Source organism: Peromyscus californicus, unplaced genomic scaffold (assembly GCF_007827085.1).
Source record: "Peromyscus californicus insignis strain IS unplaced genomic scaffold, ASM782708v3 Scaffold_14__1_contigs__length_90479793_seg_2, whole genome shotgun sequence".
NCBI lineage: Eukaryota > Metazoa > Chordata > Mammalia > Rodentia > Cricetidae > Peromyscus > Peromyscus californicus.
This window is the reverse complement of record NW_026294436.1, coordinates 79,771,546-79,791,187: the sequence shown is the minus strand read 5'-3', so window position 1 is coordinate 79,791,187 and position 19,642 is coordinate 79,771,546. Positions and strand designations below refer to the sequence as shown.

The following is a 19,642-nucleotide window of genomic DNA, read 5'->3' as shown; positions in this document are numbered from 1 at the left end:
ATTATTTTTCTTATCACCATCTGAGAACTAAAAAATTCATGCAGAGACAATGCTAGCTTAGGGCTGAAGGAAAAATGGCTTTGCTTTTTATGAGCTTCCTAGGCAGATGGGCAATGCCCTTGGCGGGGACTTGATTCAAGTGCACATCCTGCCTTGTGGGGACTTAAGTGCACATCCTGCCTTGTGGCATTTGTTGCTGTCTCTCTGTGACATGTGCAGCCCTCGCTATAGTCTTCATGTCAATCTCCTTTTCTGAGGTTACAGGAGGAAGGAGAGACTGATGTCAGAACCTTGTGGGTGGGAGGGAGAAGTATTCCTACCTGTGTATTAGATGCTCTGTGTCAGAGATTGGGTTATAGGAGCAGAGAGATGGGTATGTGTTAGTATATAGCCATCTCTTCCTTCTTCATAATCCTTCCTTCCTATAGCATTGTGTGTTCTTGATGATGCCAACTGTACACATGCAAGTTTCCATTCTACCCTGGCCTCCCAAACACATTTAGACACTGAGTCCCTGATAGCAAATGATCATGTGCTTTTCCATGTTTGTGTGCACACATGCATGTATGCGTGCATTCATTTATGCATGCGTGTATTCATTTATGCATGCGTGTATGTGTGATACATGCATGCCTACAAGTATACATTCTTCAAAATCACTATAGCTGACTGAGGAGCTCTGCAGGAATCTATGGCTTCAATGGTTCCAGCTCTCCTGCCTGGGGTGACTCCTTGCTAGCGCTGTCTTAGCTGATAGTACATTTAAAACCTAATTGTTATCTCAGCAGAGTAACTCCATTATTCATTCTGACACCATCCCCCGTTAGCTGTTTGTTGCAGTGATGTTATATTAATGAGGCCTGCAAATAAATGAACAGGAGATCAGAGTGCTGGCTTGTTTCTCAGGAAAGCTGGCTGACTTCTTTATTGGTAACTTTCCAATGAGTCACTCCAGCCCTGAGCAGGTGGATTTTGGTCTTTCTTAAAAATATGTGGTGCAGCTGTTTGACTAAATACTTACAACTGTCCTAGCTTCTCAAGCAGTTCCACAGATGCATTAGCATCTGAAAGAGTTTGAGTAAAAACAATCTCCTTGAAATTATTTGGCACATGGAAAGCAGGGGCAACAGGAGGGATGGATCACCTCAAACTAGTACAATATCAAAAATTATTTATCCTTCGTTTTGGAGGACAATATATACTGTTTTATACTTGATTTTTCTATCCCAATTCCATACCTGAGATAGTTAAATAGAATTTCTATTCCATAAGCATGGACTAGTGAGGCTGGAGAAGTTACTGAGGTTGAAAATTTTTGTAAGTGAAATTTATACAGTGGTCAATGAAGAAATTGCCTGGTGTCAGTACATCCTTACTAGGAAATGCAGCACACAGCATGTGGTTTTAGAAACACATAGGCATATTCTTTCAGATTTCAAATATGGTAGGTTTCCAGTCTGCCTGAGGTGCCACCTCTGTGATTCCTTCTGTCTCTCAAGACTTCTGTGCCTTGCTTAGCCTGATCGCTGTCCTAGCCTGCAGGCGCACACCATCTGGGTTCTATCCTTTGGGTTCTCCCACTAGATAGAGATGCCTCAGAGATCAGATCTCAACCCAGGGAACCTAAGATTCACTTCTACCACTATTGCACTGGTGGACAAAGACCAAAAACAATTCCATGCCACACAATACTCAGAGGAGGCATTAAATAAATGACTATGCCTAAAGGGAAAATTATGGTTGCTTTAAGCTCACATACACCCCAAATTCTCAAATTGTTTCCCATACTCATAGAAATGAGGTTGAACTTGATTATGTGTAGGAAGACAATTAAGTACCAAAGGGTGCTGAAGTACTCAGTAAGTCTGACATCTGTTGGTGTCTTTCAAGAGGATCTGACATCAGATGGGCACAAGATACCCTCTGCTGCAATGACAACAGAGGCCTAGTTTTCAACCTCTGTATCGTTGCTAACCAGATGTGTGACTTTGGGTAAATGACTGACTTTTGCAAACACCATTCCCCCAGCTTGTACAATAATTACAACCATCTTGTTTGGAGGGTGAGAATGAACGGTCTACAGAACAGAGTCATATTAAATGAAAGCTATCATTATTGTCAAGCCCCAAATTAGAATTTTGTCTCCTGATTGTCTGAGGTGGTGTCTTCCTTAGCTCTGGATACACTACTCTGTTGTAGTCCTATTTTTAGAGAAGAGACAGTTGCCTAGGGGGTGGGTGAGAAGTTCCTTTTCTAGGCTCTTTGGAGGGAGCAAAATGGCCCATGGAGAAGGCACCTTCCAATATCATCCAACTAGCCAGTGCTCAAGGTTGGGGCTGTGCTGGGGGGAGCTCTGCCTTTCCAGGTCTCAGTCAATCCTGTGGCAACCTCCAATTCAAGCACAGTGTCTGGCACACGGTGGTAACCAACTAAATATTCTTTGATGAGAGAATTTATTTCTCAGTGAGCTGTGACAATCTTTCTTGGAATTCTCATTTTGATGGGATGAATCTTCCCCTTTATACGTTGACGTTCTAATTCCTAGCACCACCACAGATATGCAGAGAGAATGTCATCATGTGAACACGAGGAAGAGGTGACAAGTATATAAGCTAGTGTGTCATCAAAGCACCAGTATCTGGAAGAGAGGCCTGCTGCAGATCTTCCCTCATAGCCCTCCCAGGAACCTGGACTGATCCACACCTTGATTTTGGACTTGTAGCTTCCAGACACCTGAGAAAATATATTTGTTATGTGCACCCCCTTGTTTGTGTTCCTTTCTTAGGCTACTCTAGGAACTAAAAGCAGAGACCAGGATGAGGGACCTTCACTGCATTTGTTTCAGAGCCCCTTTAAATCTTCAAGTTTCTTTTCCTGAGGACATACTCTTTTCCCTTTCTGCTGAATCCTGGCAGTTCACAGCTTCTTGTAACACATCTCTAGTTTGGGGACTCATAATAGTTTGGGACCTCATCATTGAGGTCCCACAAGGCTCTGAGGGATATTATAGGGCTGGGGATATTATAGACATGGTTGGGTAGGCATGCTGTAGGCTTTCTAGTCCTTGGCACATCTGTTCCAGGGGTTAACATGTGCACAGAATCCTGGGTGACAGCTGGAAACAAAAGCAACCTTGCAGGCCCTTCCATGGGGACAGAATAATTATTATGCCATGAGCTGGTGAGAAGGAGCAAACAGTGAGTCCTGAGGTGGTCCTAACCTCTATATGCAAACTGGCAAATTCAATAGGCTGTACAACTTGTGCTGCATGGAGCATCTATAACAGATGGATCTTTAGGTATAGCCCTGGTTGCTATGAAGAGAGTAGGATAAGGAGGGTTAGGGAAGAATACAGCTATTCATATAAGTCCTCATGAGCCCACTTCCATCTTTACAGTAGAGAATCTTTGAGGTCGTCTCATTTATTTCTCTGTTCATATGCAGAAGAGCACTACTTGAAGCCATACTTTGTTTGCACAGTTGGACATAGACCATCACAGATCCTTTTTTCCTCTCCGTTCTACAAGGATCATATAGTTAGTGGTTTGGGTTAGCTGCCCTAAGTGATGGTACTGAGGACAACATATTTTCTGAAGATAAGGGAGATATGTGCAAAGATTATCAATACACAGATGTCCCATAATTATGAGACTTCAAAAAAAAAGCTATGCCAGCACAAGGAAATTATCCAAGAAAGTTGAAGAAAACGAGTTGATTCCTCTTAAAGATTACTTTGAATAAATTATTTATTCTTGCAAAAATTATGCCACAGAAAAGAGATTGTATTCTTTTAGGAGGGGGTATTTTATCAGGAGGTCTTCAGGGTTGTTTTGGTGATGTGAATACTGTTTTTTTTTGGTTAAGGTAGGAGGATTGACCAGTTTTCCTCATTGAGAAGCTACTGTTGTTCCCATTGCAATTAATAATCTTATGTGAAATAGCTCAAGATTGTGTAAGTATCCTATTTCTCATCAACTTTTACCTCATCTTTTCATCTAAGGACCATCCTTGCCTGAAACAGTTACAGTTATGCACATTAAGATTGTGACTTTCAGCTGGGCAGTGGTGGCGCACACCTTTAATCCCAGCACTCAGGAGGCAGAGCCAGGCAGATCTCTGTGAGTTCAAGGCCAGCATGGTCTACAGAGCGAGATCTAGGACAGGCACCAAAACTACACAGAGAAACCCTGTCTTGCAAAACCAAAAAAAAAAAAAAAAAAAGATTGTGACTTTCTTTTTCCACAATTCTTTCTATATTTATTAGTTGGAATTCTAGTGTGAAGACATATCTCCCCTCCTATTAAATGTTCGTCTATTCACATCAGCAAGAACTGTGGATTCTTATTTCCTTCAGATCCCCCTCCAGGTTGGTTTCTGTGCTCTTTTTCTTTTAATGGTTCTTGCCCAAAGTATCCAGCCTGAATTAAACCATGAGGAAACATTAGGTATATCCAAATTTAGGGACACTACAACATAACTAGCCTAGACTCTTTAATATCATGAAGGTCACAGAAGGGCATTATTAGGACTGTAGATTAAAAGACTAAAGGGAGAAGACAATGTCATAATGGAACGTCACACTGGTTCCCAGATTAGACCTTAGATTGGATTTTGGACCAGAGAAAGGATGTCACTATGACAATTGGGAAAATACTAATAAGGCATGTATGTCAGATGATATTACTGGATCAACATTAACTGATAATTACATTATGCTTCTGTAAGATAACTTTGGAAAACCTAGGTAAAGAGGATATGAATGTTCTTTGTAGTATTTTTGTATCTTTTTATAAATATGAAATTATTTCATAAGTAACCAGTTTGAAGAAACATAATGACGTACAGGTGAAGGAGGGTCTGGTGGGGGTAAGGGATACAACATCAAAGAAAATAGGACAGATAACAGTCTAGTCATTACAGGCCTGGGTACTCCCTGCCATTTGTCCTATCTAGAGTGATGTCCCTGAGCGGGTTTGGAGGATAGTACAGATTTGTCTCTTCTTAAAGATGCCCTTTTATATCTCAACATCCTCAACATGAAAATTACCATTAGGAGTCTTGGGACACCTTCTTTTGCTGATACATTCACTGGAAAAAAATCAATTATAGCCTAATTACCTCAGGAGGTTAATTAGTCTCCTGTAATTTGGGTGTCCTCTGTGAACCCAGCAGCCTGTCCTCAGTCTGTGAACAGGGTGGGTGGTAGAGGCAGAGGCTTCCCTGTGAGCAGCTAGCCTTAGGGTTTATAGAAGCTCCAGCCAGGCTGAGAGCAGACAGCCACCAGGCTTTGCAGTCCCAGAGCCTGTGGAGGTAGGAAGTGCTTGATGATGACAGAATCTCTCCAGATTTAAGCTCCAGACACCACAAGCATTGGCAGCAGAAAGACATATTGCAAAACATGGAACAATAAAAGTTTTCAGGCTGGACGTTGCCAGAAACCACTAGAACAGATAAGGCACAGCGCTCCAAGGATGTCAAGATGCTAGCTGTATGAGGGCAGGGACTGAAACAGGCCAGTATGTCAGTCCTCTTTCAATTTTCTTCCATCAGAAAAGTCAGTGGGCCTGGTACTGGCCACATCTGAATGTAAGCTGGTACTAAAGCTACTCCCTGTTTGCGGGCAGAGTCTACACCTGTGTAAGCTTATCCTGTCACAAAACAACACCATGAGGTAGCACTTCTCTCCCCTCCTCGTCACCTACATTCTTCTCCACAGACACTCACATACAAAATGGCACACTGCACTTCTTTCCCATGGTCTCGTGTTCAACTTCTGTGGAACTTTGGGGCCTCACCTTGGTGATTTGGGGGTTGAAGCATTTGGCACAGTGTACTCTCATGTGGAGGTGGGGGGGTCATATCTATCTGGTCTATACTAGTAAAGGGCTGGACATTAATTAAGGTGAAGCACCACTAACTGTATATTCCTTTGGTAAATCATGAAGAATTTTAAAGTATCTTTGTAATTAAATCTGAGTTTAAATGCTGGTGCTGCCTCTTATCTGCTGTATGAATTTGGGACTCATTTTTCTCCTCTGTGAAATGGAGCTGAGAAAACTTCCTACAGTTGCTATGAGGATTAAATATATCAAAGTCAAGCATGTTAACTAAATATCTGCTCTCTGTTCAGTCCATCTGAAGGCTACAACAACCCTTGATCTTGAGGTTTTTGTTTTCCTTAAACTGATTAGGTCAGAAAGGAATTCAAGAAGTTTCCCAGCATTCCATGAGACAGGGAAAAGGAGCACGGCTTTGAGGGGAAATGATGCAGAGACGGGGACAGTGCATCAGCTCAGGGAAGATGAAGACAGGAATAGTTTCTTTCTGATATAATAAGCTCTGCAGACCACCATGGAACCTGCCAAGGACTTTGTTCTTAATAGAGAATACACAATTTAGATTCAAAGAAAAGTAACAGTTATTGATGGGGGAACAGTTGACAGCAATCAGAGTTAAATACAACCGTGCCTCTCCAGACCACTCACACCCAAGCAGTTGTTCTTTCTCTCCCTATCACTAATTCATCTTCCTTTGCAATGTGCTATTTTGGAAACATCATTTTTTAAATATAATTAATTACTTTATTCACTCCCATGAAAATGCACAAAACAAATTGGGACCAAGAAAAAATCCTGAGAAATGGTATGTGGCTAACATATGGCCTGTCTACTTCTCCAGTTTCCAATTTTGCACCTCTGAACTAGCTGTAGTTCCCCAAATAGCATCTTTAATGAGAAAAGCCAAAGCTGCTTTCTGAAATCTTCCTCTACCGTGGAGTCAATGTCTTGTCCTTGTCTGGCTCAGCCTCCCTCATATGCATGGGTATACAGACATGTATACACATCATGTACTGCATTGTGGCATGGACCATATTCCTGTCACTTATGCATGTTCCTGGACACACACACCAAGACCTTGCATATCTCTCCACCAAATATTCTATCTTCAGGAATTCATCCATAAATACATTTTTTTCATATGTCCCTGGCTGTCCCTTTCTCTTTTGGAAGTTGGAGACTTACCTCTGTGATTTGGGGATTGGAGCATTTGACATTTTGGCTGGACCAGTCGAGCCAGGGGCTAGAAGTGCTGGGGCAGTGTTGGTGGAGGGTACATCTGCGCTCATCACTGCACCAGCCACACTCGAACTTGTGGTCAGCCTTGAGGCAGAGGCCACAGCTTTCCCGCTGGGCGGCACACTTGTAGAGATGTACTGCAAAGAGAGGGAGCTGTCATGGATAGGACTGCAGAAGCTCACCACATACCCTCTGTTTGTAGGTATAACAGATCTGCCCCAACCACAGACAACATCAGGGATCACCACCACTGCAAGAATAAAACATGGAGAGTGAATAAGGTGACTAGGCAGTCATCTAGAGGTACAGTAGAAAATAATAGGTTAAACGTTTCTGCTTCTAGACTGAATCATATCCCTGCTTTAATTGTGGCTTCTCTACTTCCTATCAGTGTGACAAAGTATTTAACTTCTCTGATTCTTGTTTATCTATTTCTAACGTGGAGAGAATAGTTGGTTTGGGGGAGGTTTGAATGAAATGTTGTACAGTGAGTATTCGGCAATGCCTGTGATATACTAGATGCTATATACACACACCTGTTATCTTTTCTTTGAACTCTAACAGTATTCTTAAGCTACTGTCCCTCATAAATTAGAGAAGTGAACTCATTTCTTCATTGCAGGTAAAAATGAAGTTAAAAAGAATCATATTGACTCTCCTAGCTTACTATGGGTACTGGTCTCAAGCCCGAATCCTGATGTAAACCTTGCTGTGCTGCTGATGGTGGGTCCTGAGAAGAGAAGAATCTTAGTTGGTACCCTGGATTAAAGAAAGTCCAGGTGGCTGAAGTAGGAGGCATGCTAGCAAGGAAAGCATGACACAGCCCTATCACAGCCAGTGTAGACGAAGAATATGTCCCCAGAGAGGACAAACTAGTTCTTGATAGGTCACATGATCATTCTGCAAACTTTTTGCTTTGCTTTTTCTCTGATTTGGAGGCTCTAGAGAAACTAGCTGTCAAGTATAGTTGTGGCATGAGCCCTGGGTTTAGTCCTTTCTTGTTAGTACTAGGAATTCAGAGCTCCAAGCAAATTCTCCAAATTAATATAATCAGCTCATGGATTCAGCATCTAAAAGTAGATACATTTGTACAGGTATAGACTGACATTTTGTTATCATTACTTAATAACTAACATGCACAACTCTCTTCCCCACATTTATATTCAATTATACATTGTAAGTCATCTAGAGATGTTTGTGGTTAGGTGTAAATACTATGCCATTCTGGAGGTTCCCGAAAATAATCCCATGGTGGATATTGAGCAATGACTCAGAAAGTCACTTTTCATCTTGTCTAGCCAAGTTGTCCTAAGCTTTTTGACCTGTCTTTGTGCCTCTGCTGGAGGTCAGGTACATTCCCCAAGGCAGATGCGTTTTTCATTCTTCCATAGCACTCCCTGATACCTCTGTTCCATTCAGCTTCCCGGTTCTAGCTGCACAGACCATTCAGCATCCTAAGTTTAAGTACTCTTATGCCTGTGGTCCCCAAGGCACTGGACAGGTGAAGGGAATCTGAAATTGAGCAAGTATTTGCAAGGCATTTATAAATCTGGATCATGTAGTCTTTAGCCATGAGCTCTGCAAATCCTCAGCAAGACCTTAAGCAGTGGTCTTCCTTTCCTCTAGGGCCTGCGTGAAGACACTAGGATGTAGTCTAAACTTGCAGGGTTCAAGTAGAAGCACCAGCAGTGGAACTTGGTTTGCTGAGTTTGGGAACCTGAATACTTAAACACAGTAGCCCACTGAACCCAATTCATGTAGAGCATTCTCGGACACTAAGGATCTAGTAGACACACATGTGAAGGGATGAGGAGGCTGCTTGTGCATCTACAGAACCTTGTAGATGTCAGGAGAGTCTGATGTAACAGTCTGGACCTGGCCATTTTCCTCCAGGTTCTGGGTGTAACCTCTGGGCTCTAACTGATCTAACGTGGCAAGGAAAATATCTCTTATCTTCTGGTGGTGAAAAAGATCTAGTTTAGGAGCAAGCAAACACAAACTACCTGTACTGAAGTCTGTCTTGCAATGTAGGTTGCATTGACTTTAACAGTGTACCTTGGACAAGAAGCTGTCTGTATTCCATAGATGATGAGGCATCTGCAGACCCTATCCTTCCATTAACTGCCCTTCTGGTGCCCAGGGGGTGACCCAGGAGTTGAAGCAGAGGCTATGACAATTTCATTTACTTGAAGTATAATAGGATATATGGCTCTCAATGGGGGAAGGGCTTCAAATCCCACTCAGAGCCCAGCAGCAGTGGCGATAAGTCCTCATCTTGGTGTGTACTAAGTTGCATGCCAGCTCTGAAGTCAGACTGTTTCAGCACTTAACTATAACTATATGACTCAGCTTCACCATCTATAGGATGGGAATAATAATAGCATACATTTAGAGTTACTAAGTAATAAAAAGAACTCAAATGAATTGTTTAATGAATGCTTTATATGACACGTGTTCAGTAGTTGGGTCATTCTGAAGGGCTGCCCTGAGGGTGGGCCTGCCAGGACCTGCTTTCTGGATGAGTGAATGAGAGCTTACAGGGTAGGAGCCTTAGAGTTTCCCTCTTGCTCTAACCCTCCTCCCCCCCCCTTACTGAGCTTCTCTGCTCCAGATGTGAGCCTGAGTTAGCATAGGAATCCCTCGCCAGTCTCAGGACTACAGCACAGACGTACAAGCCTTCTTTGTGCTGTGAAAGTGACCAGGGCTGGGAACATGGAAAGGAGAGCCTGCATGAAAGCAGTATCTCCATTTCCAGGGAACCTGGCAGGATGCTCTGCCTGCTGTTCTCCTAGGTCAGATTCCACAGATACTTCAAAGCTACCAGGAGCCAGAGAACAGTGCAGAAGAACGGGCAGCCGCTTGGCGAATGCTCTGGCTGTAATAAAACAGGGCTCCCAACAGGACTCCTTTGATGGCTTCAAATGTTGCTTTAGGAGTCTCTGAAGAGCTCTTCTGGCAGAGGGAGTGTCCTATTCAAGGCACAACAGCAGTCGGCTCCGATCTCCCGAACCCCAGCCTTTCCCAAGGTCATGAAAAGATCAAACTTGTACCCGGAAGCAGCTGCTTACCTTTCAGGTCCTGAGGGTTGTCAATGATGAAGTTGCCATTCCACACCACAGCGAAGTCCACTGCTAAATTGCTGATGTCCATCCCATCATACTGGTACTGCAGGGAGAAGACAGGAGCACACATCTCTCAAGGCTGTCTGTCATAGTAAGTCAGATTGCAAAGCAATTCCCCAGGCTTCCCAAAGGGACCCTATGGTACCTTGTCCCTGACTTGTAGTCAGTAAGGCTACCAGGAGCTTTCCTAAGCCTCTGGCTTAGCCTTCAGTTCTTTCTGAAATCTGAAAAAGCTCAGGTCTCCTCCATCTCTACCCCTTTCTCCTGCTGAATCCATCAGCCCTAAACACACTTGCTGAAGACCCTCTTTGTATATTGGTTGAGTCTGCATCTCAAAAGGAATGTTGCTTTCTCCCTACAACTGCCACTCTTTCAGCTTACCCTTGTTCATTAAGTCTAGTTCTTATACATCCTCTGTGTCCTTTCTTATGTTCCTCCCAGTCCCCCACACCCCCAGCCTTGGACTCCTGATGTTGCTATCTTCTGTCTTTAGTGTGGCACTTTCCAGGAACTACAATGCATTCTTTCATGGGTGCATTTATTCTCTCTAGAGTCTACTTTTGGGGACTCAAAGTTAATGTCCTCACTGGTCTTTCACACCTAGAGCCTATAACAGGGCATGTTGCAACAGTTGTGGAGTGGCTGGTTGGTCTCTCAGGTGTATGAGATGAATTTTTGATGTGTTTGTGTATACAAGTGTGTGTATGTGCATAATGCATATGGAGGCCAGAGGCTGAGGCTGGGTGTCTTCCTTAATTATTCTCCCATTTTCTGAGATTGGGCTGGAGTTCATAGATTTTGCTAGACTGGCTGCCAAATGGGCTCCAATGATCTTCCACCATTCCACTCCCAGCACTGGGATTATAGTTGAGTCTTTGTGACCAGCATTTTTATGTGGGTATGGGGGATCCAAATTCAGGTCCTTAAGCTTGGGTGGCAGGCACTCCACTGACTGTGCTATTTCCCCAGCCTTGTGCTCCCCCTCTGCAGATAGGTTTTACTTGGATTAGTGTCTAATAAAGAAAGTGCTCACATCTTCCTGGGGATCTCATAGCACACCAGAAAAAAATCCCTAGAGAGGCTGAGTCTTCTGTTCTTCGGACCTCACAGAGGATCTTCAAGCCCTTCACAACCTCCTGGGTGGCCCCGTCCTCACTGTACCCTGTTAAGTCTCCTGGGCAGCCCCTCTTTATGGCTGCCCATTTCTGGTCACTTAGCTCTGGAGGGCACGCCACCATTGCTCTCCTGCCCAGCCTTCCTATGCCTTCTCCTTTGTTGTGCTCTCTTTCTCAGCCTGGCTTCCTGCACACTTGGCACCGATTACAAATTCTATCAAACGCTTGTGACCCCAGAATCTGACAGCTCCCTGATAAGAGGCCCAGATTCTCTTTATCTCTCCCAGGCGAATTAGCTTCCCTCAACACCTTTGTCATGTCCCTCATCTCTGAGCTGACCCCCCACAGTCAGAGACAGGGAGTTGGCAGATAAAAAGATCTTCTCTGGGCTGGAATTATAATTAAACACCTCCTGCTTTCTGTCCACCATTCTGGGCAGGATTAACCCTTTTGGCTCTTGAAATGCTGCATCTCTTTCCTCTCCTCCCACCCCTTTCTGCCCATTCTCACCCCAGTGATGCCCACCAGTGTTCTCACATATTGCATGGGGATAGGGTGTTGGTGGGGTTGATTTTGGCAGAAGTTTCCCCAATGGCAAAAATGTGTTCTTTAACTTCAGAAGAATCTCCAAATTTCAACTTCTGCCATTAAGGTTCCCTTGAGAGTTCTCTCCTCTGAGAACATGGCTCACTGCCTCAGGGTGCTTACAGGTTTCTCTTTCCCTGGTAATGTGGGCACTGCCTGTGATCCTACATGATCTAAGGTCTTGGCATATGTGTGAGCTGCTTACCGAGCTGTTTTGGCACTGCACACTGGAACTGTTGAAGCGCAGGGCAGGGACTCGGTGTACAGCCCCTTGGATGTTGAGCACACACTCATAGCCCCGCTGGCCAGACTGGGGCTGGGGAAGGTTCCGGGCCTTGAGGGTGATTGGTTTCACTTCTCCAACTGGGATCAGAATCTCCTCTGTGGGCACAAGCTGGGGACAGTCCTAAGTGAACAAGCAGAGAGCTCCATTAGTTCTCAGAGTTAAGCCTGAAGAGGGGTAGAACCTAATGCCAGTCAGGAACTTCCTGTTTCCAGGTGGGTAGCCCATGAGAAGAGCTGCACCTTATTTAAGAGGTATGTTGAGTCAGTAGGGGATGAAATCTTTTCTTCCTACTGGGCTTTGATATTGTCAACACTATTCCACAAGGCATCCTAATCTTGGTGGTGTGTATTACAATTTAGGAATTAACTTTCAAACATCCTTATGGCAAACTGTGGGTTTTATCTCTGGAGACTAAATGAAAGAGCCTCCATGGGTTCATGTCCCCAGCTCAGACACCCCACCTCTGGTTTTATCTGGTTCCCCAGCCCCTTGGCCCTTTACATTGTCTGATGCCTGAGGCAGCGGTTATCTACAGCCTCAGCTGTCTCAGTTCCAGCTGAGCCAGGCTTTCCAGAAGGGGGATCAAGTACCCACCCAACCCCCCCAGATATGCTCTAAATCCTTGCTCTGGCCTTTTATCTCATTTCATTACCATGTGTGAATGCTATGCTGCTTTGGGAAACAAAATCCAAATAGGGAAGTGTGGTAGGGAGGGGCTATGAGGAGGATGCATGAGAGAGAGGAGGAGAGATCAGTTTTCCTCCATTGTGTCTGGAGGCAGAGGTCCAACATAACAAGAGTCTTGTTGCCTTCTCTGCCCCCTACAGGGAGGATGTGGAAACTCTTCACATGGAAACATGTCTAATATGCAGGGATCAGTTAGGGAGTTCTTGAAGGAGGCTCCACCTTCCCTGTTCTCTGGACACTAGTTCCTAGAGGGACTTTGGGAACATGTTGGGGCTCATGGGGCTACAAGAGGATACTGCTGGTATTTTCTGCCTGACTTTCTGCAAGGCATGGACAGTCTCAAATTCCAGATAGCAGAAGCCATCCCTGTTAGAAGCCTTGTGTAACACAGGCTGTTGAGCAATTGTAATCTCTACTGAAGATCTACAGAGCTAGTCAGCTCCTTTGTGTGGACATACACAGTCCCTTTTTTTTCCTTCAGATTCCAGCTGTAAACCTATTATACTCTGGTCTGTAATTGCCTCTAAACCTGTTCATTCTTGTACATCAAAGTCTGGACATACTGAACACATAGTTCTGTAGTGCCATTTCTCATACTAACACTAAACCTGGACCTTTATACATGCTTTTCTCCTTATCAAAGACTAACTTCTACCCACCACTGCCGTCTTCTTCCTGCCCTCTGCTCTACCTCAACTTAGTCAGATAGCTGAGCATCAAATACCCAGTTTTCCAACTTGGCTCAGGAAGGCTGAGACCCTTTCTCACACTGGCTTCACGCAGAACTCTAGGTGTTGCCCATGCTTGCACTGAATCTGTGGGGCTACAATTTCTGTGGACTTGTTTTTCTTGCTGGGCTGTGATCTTCTGAAGGACCTGAACTTTTCCACCCCACATTCCAAGTCTTCATCTTGTGTCAGATGTGTAGTGGATACTTAGCCATTGTTTGCAGGAGGGTGAATGTAAAGAAGAAAATAAAATAATAGACAAAAGAATTCTGTAGTTTCTTTTTCATTTTAAGTTTGGAGGCTGGTAAGAGATAAGGGAAAGTTGAGAAGCAATTTGATTCCCAAGCTAGGACTCTAGGTGGCCACAGTTTCTGGAGCTCCATAATTTCCTAAAGGCACAGCCTTATCTATTGAGGAGCATGACCATTTATACAGAGCTGGAGCCTGGGGAATTTCCTATTTAACCCTGTCTGGGAGGACTAGAAAGACTTCCAGGGTAAGCTGGCCACTCCTGCCTGTCAGTCACTGCATAGGAGGATTCCAGCAAGCAGCATTTCTGAGAGGGACTGGATCAGAAGGAATACCAGAACAGATGGGTCCTAGTTCAGGTGCCAGTTGCTCAAGCTGCTGACTCATAAACCTGCTCTTTAGTGCTCTTTTACTTTCATCCCCTGCAGGCACTTTTGACAGAGTCTTTCACAGATTTATAGCCAGGAAACCCAGGTATCACACTGAAAAGAAGAACATCCAGTCAGAAGCTAAAAATCTAGCCAGAATCTAACAGGTTAGAATTTATGATAGAAGTAAGTCTGATGTATAATGCTGTGGGGTGTGTGTGTGTAGGCTTAGAGAAAGAGAGGAGAGACAGACAGACAGACAGAGACAGAGAGAGGAGATTAATTCAAATTTGGAACCAAGTGCTATAAAAGACAAATTCTTGTTTCTCTAATGAGTTCAGAAAACAAATTTAAATTTCAGGAGGCCTAGACTCTTAAAGATATGCTTTTGGAAGTATGATGTCTCAGGTCAGCAAATAAGACTGTAGAATCCTTTAAACCTTTAATGACAAAAATTTCCCCATAATTGTCCCTCCTTATCCATTGATTCCATCAGCCAAGGACCAAAGATATTTGGAAAATAAAAGTTATACCTGTACTAGATATATACAAGGACCCCACTGTGATTATCTCCCAAATAAAGAAAGCAGCTGCCCATACAGCATTGATACAGAGTGATAGATTCTGAGTAATCTAAAGATCATTTAAGATACAGGACAGAATGTGTATGGTTTTATGAAAATATCACATGGTTTAACAGAGGGGACTTCATATCTGTAAAAGGTTCTGGAACTAGTCCTTGTCCTCTATGACTGTGGAGGGATAGCTGAATATACTCAATGTATATCTAGCTTAGAAGTTGGCAAGTCATGGGCAGAAGTTATTTATAAATTACATTTTTTCAAAGAATAGAATTTTAGAAAACTTCTGCATGCTCTTTTAGGTCTTCTAAAATTAGTTTTAAAGATGATGAATAGGCTCTTTCCTAATACCTAACATGCTCAAGATTGGCCTAGTAGCAAAAGGATGCATTGGGCTTTGTTTATTTGGCAGTCACTCTGGGGCCAGATAGAAAAGGACTTTTCTTCTATTCCTAGGGTAGAAAGAAGTGGTTGGCGTTCCCAGCACACAATCTGCATCTTTGGTAACAAAAAAGATGTATACCTGGTCTGTGAGATGGATCCATGAGATAACTGGTGAAGGGAAGGAGTTTGGGGTAGAAAGGACAATGGTGAGGCCAAGGGCAGAGGCAAGAGAATCGACAGTCAGGAAGTCTCAAGAGTTGTTGCAACTTCAGTACATCTGGGGCTTGGGAAAGTGACAGGTTCCATCTGAAGCCATTCCTATGCCACTTGTTTCTGTACACACACACACACACACACACACACACACACACACACAATGGAGTGAGAGAAAGGGAGAGGAGGAGGAGAACAAGGAGAGAGGGAAAGAGAGAGAGAGAGAGAGAGGAGAGAATGTTTTTGTCCTAAGGACAAAAAAAACCCCCAATAACCATAAATAACTTTTTTTGTAGAATGTTAAGATGTTCATTAACATTCTTAAAATATCGTTGGCCCCTGTTGACCCTGAAGACTTCCCAATAATAACTTTAGGTCATCTTATCTCCTCTGTCTATCCCCCACTGGAGCCAAGTCTTCTCAGTTGGTATTTCAGTTTAAATGAAGGTGAACAGATGCCTTGTTTGGGAACATCCCAGGGCTGGGTAAGAGGCAGGGCCACAGCCTTGCTGCCCACTCAGTTAGGTTGGGATTCCCCCTGATTTTGTACTGAGGACTTGTTAGTTCTCAAAAGTACTTCTTCCATGTGGAAATGGCATTATCTTCACCCACTGGACTTCAAAGAGTGACAGCAGCCAGCATCCTGGGAAGCTAATCGGATTTATTTGGTTCTATCTTTCCCTTGGGATGGGTGTAAAGAAGATATTTATGTATCTATATCTCACTAGGTCTGTTCCAGCTGTGGAGGGAGATGAGCTTTCAAGGCTGATAGCTGTACATATTCCTGTGCACACTACCTGCTAACACTGTGTTGCAGGGAGATAGAGGTCTAGGTAGTCGTCAGAAAGTTGGAGGGCTCTAAGTGGGAGAGGGCGCAGTGAAGATGAAGCTTAGCACCTTCAAAGGGCTTGAGAGATGGTCCGGATGAAGTTCTGCTTCTTCATGTACAAAATGGTTTTAGTAATACCTGACAACTAGATTACATAAAAGAGGGTATGCAGTGATTGTGTGGTAACAGGCTGGGTTAACAACTGTTAATATGATTACTGTGTGTGGCTTGTATATGTACATATGTGGCAGAGTCAGGAGATTCTAGCTTGTTCAAAGGCACTTTAATTGAGTTCTGATTATCTGCATTTGTCAGACCAACCATCAGAGGAATATTGAGCCTCAGTTTTGTCTGTTACAGAATCAGCTTAATAAATAGTCAAAAGTACATGAAATTTCTTTACAAATAAGGTGATGCACACATAAAAAATACCCAATAGATATAAGCTACTGTATTCCTGTTTCAGAATTACATGTGCTGTGGCTCAGCTTATCAGTTCTTCCTTGTCAGGCACAAGCATATTGGCCCAGAAGCTCCTGAAAAATGGCCCTTCTGACCCTTCCATGGGAAGTAGTTCCATCTGTGGAGATAGATTTGTGTTGGTCCAGCCACAACTGAACCCTCATGACCAACAGCAAGGGGTCAGATCAAAGTCATGCCTGCAACCATAACTGTGGTCATGGAGACCAACATGCTTACAGGCCCCAATTTTCTGAGAGAGCAAATTAGTCAGTTTTTTTCTGGATGCTGAATTCTCCATAGCCTTGGGCAATACCCCTAAATTGTTGGCATTCTGGTCACTACAGATGTCAAATAAGAGTTATGTGAAACTGCATTCAGCTTAGAGAATCAACTGAAATGCCATCTGTCAATGGTTCTCAATCTTCAGCTTCATCTGGGATTGCACCCAAACCCAAGAATTTGAATTTCTAGCAAGTTTGCAGGTGATGCTGATGGCACAGTCCTGGGAAGGCACACTGAGAACTGTGCCACAGGTGCAGAACTATGAACACATGAGGCGTGACCGTTGCAGTGCTGCTAATCGGTGGTGCTAATTGGCGGTGCTAATCAGTGATACATTGCTTCTGCAAGTATACAGGCATGAAATTTTGATTCAAAGTTGGAGGAGGGGCTTGATGGAATTGGAAAAAAAAGATATTCTAGTAATCACAAAATGATATATAAGGATTTACAACCCCTAAAAATAACTTGACCCAAGCTGGACACACACACTTTTGTATTCTTCAAACTTTGGGGAATAGGGTCCCCTAAAGCAGAGGTTTGAACAGAAAAAAAAGCTAAGCCTGGAAGCCATTGACCAGGAAGGAATGTGTTATAAAAAGATTCAGTTGTATTTTAGGACTTTGAGAAAGTGGCCCTAAGCCACTATGCTGGGAAACTGCCCTCCACTTCCTTTGCTGAGTCAAGCCAACAGGATGGATTCTGGGCTTCCCTCACAGCCTCCATTCAGTACTTGTGCAGTACCAATAGCCAGCATGCATGAGGACAAGAGAGCAGCTCCCTACACAATCTGATGGGGAGATAAAGGGGACAAGAACAATGCTGCTTTCCAACCCAAGGCACAGACACCAAAGAGAGAAAATTAGACTGGGGTTTGCCCCCAAGATCTTTTGGTGATCACTGAATCCTGCTAACAGGGAGGCAGTGGCTTCTCTCTAGCCAGCTCTCTGGGACTTTCAAATCTCTCACTTGCTGCCTAGGAGCAGCCATGCTTCAGTGGTTCCTTGTGGTGAAGGGGGCTGGGCCTGCTTCCAATTAGCCCTCTGGGGCTCAGCCCTCAGGTCTCTCCACCATAGTTTATTTGTCTTGCTCCCTGTGACAATCTGCTTGCCCTTGCTCCAGCTGCAGGTCACTCAGGCTTGGCTCTGGATTTCTATCTGCCTGCTAGGGTGGCCTCCACAGATACAGAGTTGCTCTTGTCCTGATCTGTACCATCTGTACCATCTCCCTGGGTTCCCAGTTTTCTCTTCTAGTTTATGAAGGAACTTCAGGACTTTAGTAGCCATGGTGAAGGTCCATTTCTAAGACAGAAAATGCTAACCTCCCACTGCCTAGATCTAGCTCTTCTGTAGTGGCTTGCTTCCCATGGCAATTCTTTCATTGGCCCCCAGGTTGTGTTAACCTCTGTCCCACTACCAGCAAGAAGACTAGTTTCAAACTGCCACAGAATCCCAAGCCTGAATTCATAACCAGTGTCCATTAAGATCAGTATAGCATTCCAGCAGGAGGGAGATATATCTAGAAAACTAGATACTAGCCCTTTGCTTGACTGTAGACTTACTGTGCTTCAATAGAACATTCACTCTCAGCAGTATATGAAAACTCTATGGTCATGCCTTAATATCTGCAAGTTTTTCCAAAATACTGAAAAGGGGAATCTCTCTCTCTCTCTCTCTCTCTCTCTCTCTCTCTCTCTCTCTCTCTCTCTCTCTCTCTCTCTCTCTCTGTGTGTGTGTGTGAGTATACAAGGTCTTAATTGTCTAGTCCTAATTGGCTACCCTTGGGCATGAAAAACACTAGACAAAAGGGAAATCGAAGAAGCAGCTTCATGGAGCTGAGGCATATTGGGGAAATGTGAGAGAACCAACCTTAGTGAATAATTACTAAGTGGAATATTCACAGTAAAGGTGAACAACATGATATTTTACTGTGTCAATGACAAAGGCTGGTCAGACTTTAGGGAAGGCGCTTCAACTAGATAATATAATAGGACTTTTGGCAATGCTTGGTGCTTTTTACTAGCTGGATTTCTCTGTCTCCAAGGCCACCCACCCAGTAATACATCAGAGTCAAAGAATCATTGAATTTTAGAGTTGGAAGAAAAGTTGGCATGAAAAGATGGTTGAGAGTGAATGTTCTATTGAAGCACAGTAAGTCTACAGCCAAGCAAAGGGCTAGGCTCAAAGAATAGACAGCATTCATCACACTCTCTCAGAGCATGGAGTCTGTTTGTTGGGTATGCTTCCTCTGAGCTTTTAGTTTCAACTGGCAGTCACCTTTACACTCTTGAATGTAGTCTTAGCAGTCTAGCAGATATAGCCTCTGCTGATGGGGGGGGGGCATTGGTTGCTACTTTCTTGAGCTTTATAATATCATTTATTTATAACATGAAGAATCTCTGATAAGGTGACCAAGATAGGCCAGGACAAAAGATGGTTAAACCACTGGACAGACCATCTGCAGTGCAAAGGGGCTGGTTGTCTGGGATTGTTGTCATGCCATAGATAACCTTCTTACCTCTGAAACATTGATCCTGCCTTCCTGGAAGGAACAGGTGGTGGGGTCATGTGTGCAGAGGTTTCGGTACTTGCACCAATGGCAGCGGAAGGCGCTGTTGACACAGGACAGGCACCTGCAAGGAGGAGACAGTAAGAGGGTCATGCAGGCCTGTCATGAAA

At 43.8% G+C, this 19,642-nt stretch overlaps 1 protein-coding gene across 2 annotated transcripts in view; it reads right to left on the bottom strand.

The window, feature by feature from the left end:
- Positions 1-19,642, bottom strand: part of Plxna2 (plexin A2) — a 199,005-nt gene that overhangs the window by 41,473 nt on the left and 137,890 nt on the right. For both annotated transcript variants that reach the window (XM_052738096.1, XM_052738097.1), the window contains exons 9-12: positions 19,482-19,596; positions 12,104-12,304; positions 10,145-10,241; positions 7,023-7,213 (exon numbers count right to left, since the gene is read on the bottom strand). In XM_052738096.1, coding sequence (XP_052594056.1) covers positions 7,023-7,213; positions 10,145-10,241; positions 12,104-12,304; positions 19,482-19,596 — 604 coding nt within the window. The remainder of the gene's footprint in view (positions 1-7,022; positions 7,214-10,144; positions 10,242-12,103; positions 12,305-19,481; positions 19,597-19,642) is intronic.